Source organism: Dreissena polymorpha, chromosome 15 (genome assembly GCF_020536995.1).
Source record: "Dreissena polymorpha isolate Duluth1 chromosome 15, UMN_Dpol_1.0, whole genome shotgun sequence".
Lineage (NCBI taxonomy): Eukaryota > Metazoa > Mollusca > Bivalvia > Myida > Dreissenidae > Dreissena > Dreissena polymorpha.
In genome coordinates this window covers 6370214-6379921 of record NC_068369.1, presented here as the reverse complement: position 1 = coordinate 6379921, position 9708 = coordinate 6370214, and the positions used below count along the sequence as shown (strand labels likewise).

Genomic DNA, 9708 nt, shown 5'->3' with positions numbered 1-9708 from the left:
CAAATGTCTCAAGTCAACTTGACAGCTTGCTAAAGCAGTTGCATTTAGCAAACAGTACACTGATTTAACATAATCAAAAATCATGTGATGTGTCAAATCATTTTGATTGACAAATTTGACAGGATTTTTTTTTAATCAATAAGTTTTAGACTGTCAAATGACACACACTACGTATTGAAAGCCATACCTGGAGCATTCGTCTGTATATCATGACTTCATCAGAAGAATGATTTCTTACGGTTGGGAAACGTTAACACCACTTATTGAAATATTTAATAAATTACAGGTATCTTGCAGGTTTCTAATTTCTTTCGCAAACTATTGTTGAATAGTTTAAATTTTGTTGCCACAAAAAAACTAGCCATTTTGTAGCAATTCTAAAATCACAGTCTAAATGCATACACTTAGCTCTATAGTTACAATTGAATGCAAATATTATAATGCATCATGTTATATCATCCATATCTTTTTATTAAACATATCAATAACACATAACACAGTTCATATATAAAAGGTATGTGGTATTATTGTGTGGAGATACAAAAAAAACTTCACATCATTTATTTGCACATAAAAATATAGTTCAAAATAAGTAAAACTAAAACACTGTCATCAACCTACATTCAAGAATATTTACGTATATGAAATTACAAAGTGGGTTTTTGTATTACCTTTTACAAAATTAACATTGCTGGTTTGTACTAGCCATAAAACATTTATCATGGATTAACAAGTAACAACCAATTTATTAATTACACAATAGAACGGAAATCATATTAATTGCATTATGCATTTACTAAACAAGCTATTAATGCTACTGTTTAGAATTACACTATCTTACTAAAAATGATCACAGGTACATCGTGCTTTTACATACTTGTGGTAAGTTTGTATTACTTGTTTGACAATTATCGGCAAACACTTGTCGATATACAGACAAAATTTGCATGGGAACTTTCATATTTTTTCAGCATAATTGCCTTCAATTGTTAATCTAACAACCCTTTGACATTGTTTGCACATCTGATCTTATTATACCATAGCTGATTTTCGTTTATAGATAGACATATATAGACTTTTCAAAGTTCTATAAAAGTTCACACATGTTCCATCCAAGTAAACAAACAGAACCAATAGAGATCACCACAGATAATAACTGTGTGTATAGCTTGGAAATTTCGATAGTTCAGGAATCCCTCCTTTGTTGATTTCTGTAAACCAAAACTGTCAGTTTTGCTGGATAGAATGGCTTGTATGATGCCCAGCTCTTGCCTTGGCAGAACAGCTTCTAAAAACGGAAAACCAACAAATATCTTAAAATCTGATCAATAATGCAGACAATTATAAATGTCTTGTTTTTGTTGATTCGAATCTGGAAGATTTTTTACATGTACGTAAGATTGTGGTACGAAAATCCAACGGTATCGGATTTTTGGGTTGTAGGCCTAAACTAATTATAGTGATATGTAACCTTTCTGGATATCGGTAAAGTGCGAGCAGACGAGGTGTAAATACGTTAAAAATTAAAGCTAAAAGACTAAAAAGTTAGATCGGAATATCTTTAAATTTGTGAATAAAGTGTTTCTGGTGGATTACGACAACTTACCAGAATATTGCTCATGATCACACGTAAAACTAATCTTTCTGAGAGCGAATGGAAAATGCGTCACAAATTCTGACAAATAAACAGTAGGGTGTCGTTATTGAAATACCGAGAGAGAATACTGGAAGAATAGAGATGCCGACTATATAGGGTGTCATTGTATTCAATATAGATATGACACAAATAACGGTACCAATAGATATTACACGTCAATCAAATGAGGATTGATACAATAATATTGTTTACAAAGATATTGTATACGGATGAAGGATTCTTATTAAAAATCAGATATTATGATGAAATTAGTTACCATATGTATGCGTTTAAAAATTTAAATCTCAAGTTTTTAATCTATTACGGGAACTATTTTGCGTTTGCTTCAAACACGAGTCGAGAAGGCCACAGGTACAAACGGTCTATGGACACTTAATTACCGGTTAACGTTAGCAGAAGGATATGATTTCCGTTAAAGTTAAAGGTATGTGAAGGAGCTATACAATGCGCTTCAGAGCAAAAACAACACATGCGCCATGTCTATTTGGAGTTATATGTGCCGAAACCATGAATCGTGCACTTTTTGGAAATAATTGAACAGCTTTATGGCAATATATGTGTATAAATTATACTAAAACGCGCAACGTTGTCTGTCCCCGAGCGGGTATAATCCATTGTCAAGTCTGAGGCATGTGATTGAGTGCAACAATACACAACGGGGCATTAGCAGAATATGTGCAACATCTTTTGGTGTTATATTTTCCGATAGCGCAATGTACAATATCTAGTTGGAGTTACATGACCAACGATGTGCAACGATGTCTTACCCTCTGCCAGTATTTACCACTGTAAAGTTAAAGGCTTGTAAATAACTCACACAACACGCCTCGGCACAAAAACAACGCACGTGTAATATCTATTTGGAGTACTATTTTCAATTGCACGGGTGAAAGGCACAGAATGTGCATAATCTAGTTGGGATTTCCTAACCAGGGTGTATCGGACATATGCTAGGCGTGTGATTCCGTAAAATATTTCATTTCGGACCATTCACACCACCTGTGCTCTATCGGACTGGACTTGATTTTTTCCATAGTACAGAAAGTGCTATATCTATTTTGAGTTCTATTTATCCTCAAACGCGCAACGGTGTCTGTCCACGAGCGGGTATAAACCATCGTGCAGTCTGAGGCATGTGAATGAGTGCAACAATACGCTGCGGGGCATTAACAGAATATGGGCAACATCTTTTTGGTGTTATATGTTGCATTATATATATGGCGCGCAATGTGCAATATCTAGTTGGAATGACATGACCATGCTGCAAAGGCAGTGCATATGTACACATTTTGCTTCGATGTCCAACGATGTCTTGCTCTCTGCCAGCATTTACCACTGTAAAGTTAAAGGCTTGTAAATAACTCACACAACACGCCTTGGCGCAAAAACAACGCACGTGTAATATCTATTTGGAGTACTATTTTCAATTGCACGGGTGAATGGCACAGAATGTGCATAATCTAGTTGGGATTTCCTGACCAGGGTGTATCGGACATATGCTAGGCGTGTGATTCCGTAAATATTTCATTTCGGACCATTCACACCACCTGTGCTCTATCGGATTGGATTTGATTGTTTCCATAGTACAGAAAGTGCTATATCTATTTTGAGTTCTATTTATCCTCAAACGCGCAACGGTGTCTGTCCACGAGCGGGTATAAACCATCGTGCAGTCTAAGGCATGTGAATAAGTGCAACAATACGCTGCGGGGCATTAACAGAATATGGGCAACATCTTTTTGGTGTTATATGTTGAGGTATATATAGCGCGCAATGTGCAATATCTAGTTGGAATTACGTGATCATGGTGGCACTTTATAATGGCACAGAATGTGCATAATATAGTTGGGATTTCCTGACCAGGGTGTATCGGACATATGCTAGGCGTGTGATTCCGTAAAATATTTCCTTTCGGACCATTCACATCACCTGTGCTCTATCGGATTGGACTTGATTGTTTCCATAGTACAGAAAGTGCTATATCTATTTTGAGTTCTATTTATCCTCAAACGCGCAACGGTGTCTGTCCACGAGCGGGTATAAACCATCGTGCAGTCTGAGGCATGTGAATAAGTGCAACAATACGCTGCGGGGCATTAACAGAATATGGGCAGCATCTTTTTTGGTGTTATATGTTGCGGTATATATAGCGCGCAATGTGCAATATCTAGTTGGAATTACATGACCATGGTGCAAAGGCAATGCATATGTACACATATTGCTTCGATGTCCAACGATGTCTTGCTCTCTGCCAGTATTTACCACTGTTAAGTAAAAGGCTTGTAAATAACTCACACAACACGCCTCGGTGCAAAAACAACGCACGTGTTATATCTATTTGGAGTACTATTTTCAATTGCACGGGTGAATGGCACAGAATGTGCATAATCTAGTTGGGATTTCCTGACCAGGGTGTATCGGACATATGCTAGGCGTGTGATTCCGTAAAATATTTCATTTCGGACCATTCACACCACCTGTGCTCTATCGAATTGGACTTGATTTTTTCCATAGTACAGAAAGTGCTATATCTATTTTGAGTTCTATTTATCCTCAAACGCGCAACGGTGTCTGTCCACGAGCGGGTATAAACCATCATGCAGTCTGAGGCATGTGAATGAGTGCAACAATACGCTGCGGGGCATTAACAGAATATGGGCAGCATCTTTTTTGGTGTTATATGTTGCGGTATATATAGCGCGCAATGTGCAATATCTAGTTGGAATTACATGACCATGGTGCAAAGGCAATGCATATGTACACATTTTGCTTCGATGTCCAACGATGTCTTGCTCTGTGCCAGTATTTACCACTGTTAAGTTAAAGGCTTGTAAATAACTCACACAACACGCCTCGGTGCAAAAACAACGCACGTGTTATATCTATTTGGAGTACTATTTTCAATTGCACGGGTGAATGGCACAGAATGTGCATAATCTAGTTGGGATTTCCTGACCAGGGTGTATCGGACATATGCTAGGCGTGTGATTCCGTAAAATATTTCATTTCGGACCATTCACACCACCTGTGCTCTATCGGATTGGACTTGATTTTTTCCATAGTACAGAAAGTGCTATATCTATTTTGAGTTCTATTTATCCTCAAACGCGCAACGGTGTCTTACCACGAGCGGGTATAAACCATCATGCTGTCTGAGGCATGTGAATGAGTGCAACAATACGCTGCGGGGCATTAACAGAATATGGGCAACATCTTTTTGGTGTTATATGTTGCGATATATATAGCGCGCAATGTGCAATATCTAGTTGGAATTATATAACCATGGTGCAAAGGCAATGCATATGTACATATTTTGCTTCGATGTCCAACGATGTCTTGCTCTCTGCCAGTATTTACCACTGTAAAGTTAAAGGCTTGTAAATAACTCACACAACACGCCTTGGCGCAAAAACAACGCACGTGTAATATCTATTTGGAGTACTATTTTCAATTGCACGGGTGAATGGCACAGAATGTGCATAATATAGTTGGGATTTCCTGACCAGGGTGTATCGGACATATGCTAGGCGTGTGATTCCGTAAAATATTTCCTTTCGGACCATTCACATCACCTGTGCTCTATCGGATTGGACTTGATTTTTTCCATAGTACAGAAAGTGCTATATCTATTTTGAGTTCTATTTATCCTCAAACGCGCAACGGTGTCTGTCCACGAGCGGGTATAAACCATCGTGCAGTCTGAGGCATGTGAATAAGTGCAACAATACGCTGCGGGGCATTAACAGAATATGGGCAGCATCTTTTTTGGTGTTATATGTTGCGGTATATATAGCGCGCAATGTGCAATATCTAGTTGGAATTACATGACCATGGTGCAAAGGCAATGCATATGTACACATTTTGCTTCGATGTCCAACGATGTCTTGCTCTCTGCCAGTATTTACCACTGTAAAGTTAAAGGCTTGTAAATAACTCACACAACACGCCTTGGCGCAAAAACAACGCACGTGTAATATCTAATTGGAGTACTATTTTCAATTGCACGGGTGAATGGCACAGAATGTGCATAATCTAGTTGGGATTTCCTGACCAGGGTGTATCGGACATATGCTAGGCGTGTGATTCCGTAAAATATTTCATTTCGGACCATTCACACCACCTGTGCTCTATCGGATTGGACTTGATTTTTTCCATAGTACAGAAAGTGCTATATCTATTTTGAGTTCTATTTATCCTCAAACGCGCAACGGTGTCTGTCCACGAGCGGGTATAAACCATCATGCAGTCTGAGGCATGTGAATGAGTGCAACAATACGCTGCGGGGCATTAACAGAATATGGGCAACATCTTTTTGGTGTTATATGTTGCGATATATATAGCGCGCAATGTGCAATATCTAGTTGGAATTATATAACCATGGTGCAAAGGCAATGCATATGTACATATTTTGCTTCGATGTCCAACGATGTCTTGCTCTCTGCCAGTATTTACCACTGTAAAGTTAAAGGCTTGTAAATAACTCACACAACACGCCTTGGCGCAAAAACAACGCACGTGTAATATCTATTTGGAGTACTATTTTCAATTGCACGGGTGAATGGCACAGAATGTGCATAATCTAGTTGGGATTTCCTGACCAGGGTGTATCGGACATATGCTAGGCGTGTGATTCCGTAAAATATTTCATTTCGGACCATTCACACCACCTGTGCTCTATCGGATTGGACTTGATTTTTTCCATAGTACAGAAAGTGCTATATCTATTTTGAGTTCTATTTATCCTCAAACGCGCAACGGTGTCTGTCCACGAGCGGGTATAAACCATCATGCAGTCTGAGGCATGTGAATGAGTGCAACAATACGCTGCGGGGCATTAACAGAATATGGGCAACATCTTTTTGGTGTTATATGTTGCGATATATATAGCGCGCAATGTGCAATATCTAGTTGGAATTATATAACAATGGTGCAAAGGCAATGCATATGTACATATTTTGCTTCGATGTCCAACGATGTCTTGCTCTCTGCCAGTATTTACCACTGTAAAGTTAAAGGCTTGTAAATAACTCACACAACACGCCTTGGCGCAAAAACAACGCACGTGTAATATCTATTTGGAGTACTATTTTCAATTGCACGGGTGAATGGCACAGAATGTGCATAATCTAGTTGGGATTTCCTGACCAGGGTGTATCGGACATATGCTAGGCGTGTGATTCCGTAAAATATTTCATTTCGGACCATTCACACCACCTGTGCTCTATCGGATTGGACTTGATTTTTTCCATAGTACAGAAAGTGCTATATCTATTTTGAGTTCTATTTATCCTCAAACGCGCAACGGTGTCTGTCCACGAGCGGGTATAAACCATCATGCAGTCTGAGGCATGTGAATGAGTGCAACAATACGCTGCGGGGCATTAACAGAATATGGGCAACATCTTTTTGGTGTTATATGTTGCGATATATATAGCGCGCAATGTGCAATATCTAGTTGGAATTATATAACCATGGTGCAAAGGCAATGCATATGTACATATTTTGCTTCGATGTCCAACGATGTCTTGCTCTCTGCCAGTATTTACCACTGTAAAGTTAAAGGCTTGTAAATAACTCACACAACACGCCTTGGCGCAAAAACAACGCACGTGTAATATCTATTTGGAGTACTATTTTCAATTGCACGGGTGAATGGCACAGAATGTGCATAATCTAGTTGGGATTTCCTGAACAGGGTGTATCGGACATATGCTAGGCTCACCAGATTCGCTGAGTACTTTTGAGAATCTCGCCACGCAATAATCATTACTGTCAAAGCTATTACAATCGATATCATCGATAATACTGTTTAACCTATGTGAATTTGAGATTAATTTTTGTCGAAATTCGTCACGATTCTGATCCAACCAACTAATACGTGTTGTACTAGATTCATTTAACACTTCTCGATAATGCAGTATTACACTTGATATTAAATAGCAGTGGACCATGATCTGACCATACTGAATAAGAGTCAACGTTAAAACGTGTTATCAGATTAAAGTTTTCTTCACGTGGTAACACGTATTCAATGACACTAGAACCACGTGGATCCATGAACTTAAAAGCTCCTAAACTATCATTGTTTAACCTACCGTTAGCTATTCTCGATGAGAGCGATATGCACATGTCAAGCTTCTTACCAAAATAATTAGTTTTTGATGCCATTGAATTCCGGGTAAGTTGAGAGTCACTTGCGTAAGACTGGTCATTTATGGGATTAATTGTGAGGTCCCAAACAATAAAATCTCGCTTATTTCCTACTCGAGCGTTCCAATCGCCGGCTAAAAAAACTTTGCCATTTGTTTGAAATTGATTTATATTTTTTGTGAAATATCAAATAAATTAACATTTCAAATATTATTAATAGGGAATAGCTAATGCCAGATGTACACACTAGCCAGGGAAATATCGTCCGTTAAACTAAAAAAATACCTTATCTAATTTAAACCACGCAATAGCATCATGATAACTTTTTACAAAAGAAATTCCCTCGCAAAGGATTGCTAAACATTAATTGCTATTCCGCCACTACATCGTTTAGATTTTTTATTCTGAAATTCCCTGTTAAAAAGTTAACATTCATGACCAACGATGTCATAAGAAGAATAGTTATTTGGCCATGTTTCAAACAATAAAATAATTATAAAATTTACGAATATAGTTTACAAAGTCGTCATCACTAAGTTAAATATTTGTAAGTTCTTGAACGTTCCAAGAGAGTAATTTTATGTTAGCCTCCGGAAGCCCCTACTTGGTGCTACCGCTGCTACCGCTGCTATTATTCGTTGTTGCGCTGTCAGGCCGCACCGGAACACCGTCTATGCACAGGGTGTCATAGCTGAGACAAGCATCTCTTGCCATCAGCGCGAGCTTTCCGGAAGGCAGGCATTAAGCTTCTGCGTCGGTCGGCAACGTCCTTTGGAAACTGTTCACTCACATAGTAATTGGTTTCCCTAAGGTTCCGGCTAGATTTTCGCACGTTTTCTCGGTCATTGACTAGTGAGAGTTTGGCGCCAATTGAACGTGGATGTGATCGGTTCCCGCCAATACGATGTACTCGCTCAAAACCAGGTATGTATATATACTAATATACCTACCTGCTCAAATAATTTTTGTAGGTTTTCAGTCATAAAAGAACGAAGTATTCGTTAAGTATCGTCGGGTGTTTCAGACGGACGGTAACTTATGCCGATGACTATTAAATTGTTCCGCATTGATGCGCCTGCATGTAATTTTAAGGACTGCGTGAATTCTGATTTATGTTGTTATTTTGGAATGGCGCTCTGTGATTCTGCCACTGCGAGTTTAAGCAGCGAAACGTTGTCCGCGATCTTATGCAGCTTTTCAGTCAGAATTGTGTTGGTGTCTGGTACAACATTCCAAAGTTTGCACAGATCTGACTTTACACCATTTACTTTTTTCTCAAGTTTCTCTAATGTTTCTTACTTTTTGTGTATGACCGAAAATTAAATGTTCAACGCCTTTTCCATGGATACTATGAAACTCTTATTACAGAGTTGGTGGGTGGCTGACCTGTGATATGATGCGTCTCTCTGTTCCATTTCCGGCCTCTCCTGCACTTGGTGCGAACACCGAGTTATCCATGACAGGGTCACTGAATAACACGGAATGAGCACCATGGATAGCGTCACTCACTTTGCAATTAACACTGCCTATTTCCCTCACTACACTCTTTGTTGACTCATTCGACCCACCAGAAATACCCTTGTTTTTGGCAATACCCTTGTTTTGGGCAGCTATCTTCTGTTCCTTTTTAGTTGGTCGCGTTAGCGGCCGAATGAATTTACAGACCATGTTTTGCAATCAGTATGTGCTTGGAAGCCTAAGCTACGCTAACGCTAAGAAGCGCAACTCACTATGCTAGGAACGATTACAGCTGCCTATCTGCACTGCAGACGACATATGCTAAGGAGCGTCTGTTCTACTAAACTGCAGTGACTGTATTTACCAGCTTGTAAGATGTAATTGGCCAGTCTAGTGGTTACCATTGAAATCTGTACATATCGGCTGCTTTCAGGGAAAACGAC

General features: G+C 39.0%; 1 protein-coding gene across 1 annotated transcript in view; it reads right to left on the bottom strand.

The window, feature by feature from the left end:
* The window catches only part of LOC127860798 (aspartyl aminopeptidase-like), a 37163-nt gene extending 27688 nt beyond the window's left edge, over positions 1–9475 (bottom strand). The window contains exon 1 of the mRNA XM_052399075.1: positions 9194–9475. Within this exon, the coding sequence (XP_052255035.1) occupies positions 9194–9475 (282 nt within the window). The remainder of the gene's footprint in view (positions 1–9193) is intronic.
* Between the last annotated feature and the right edge of the window lie 233 nt (positions 9476–9708).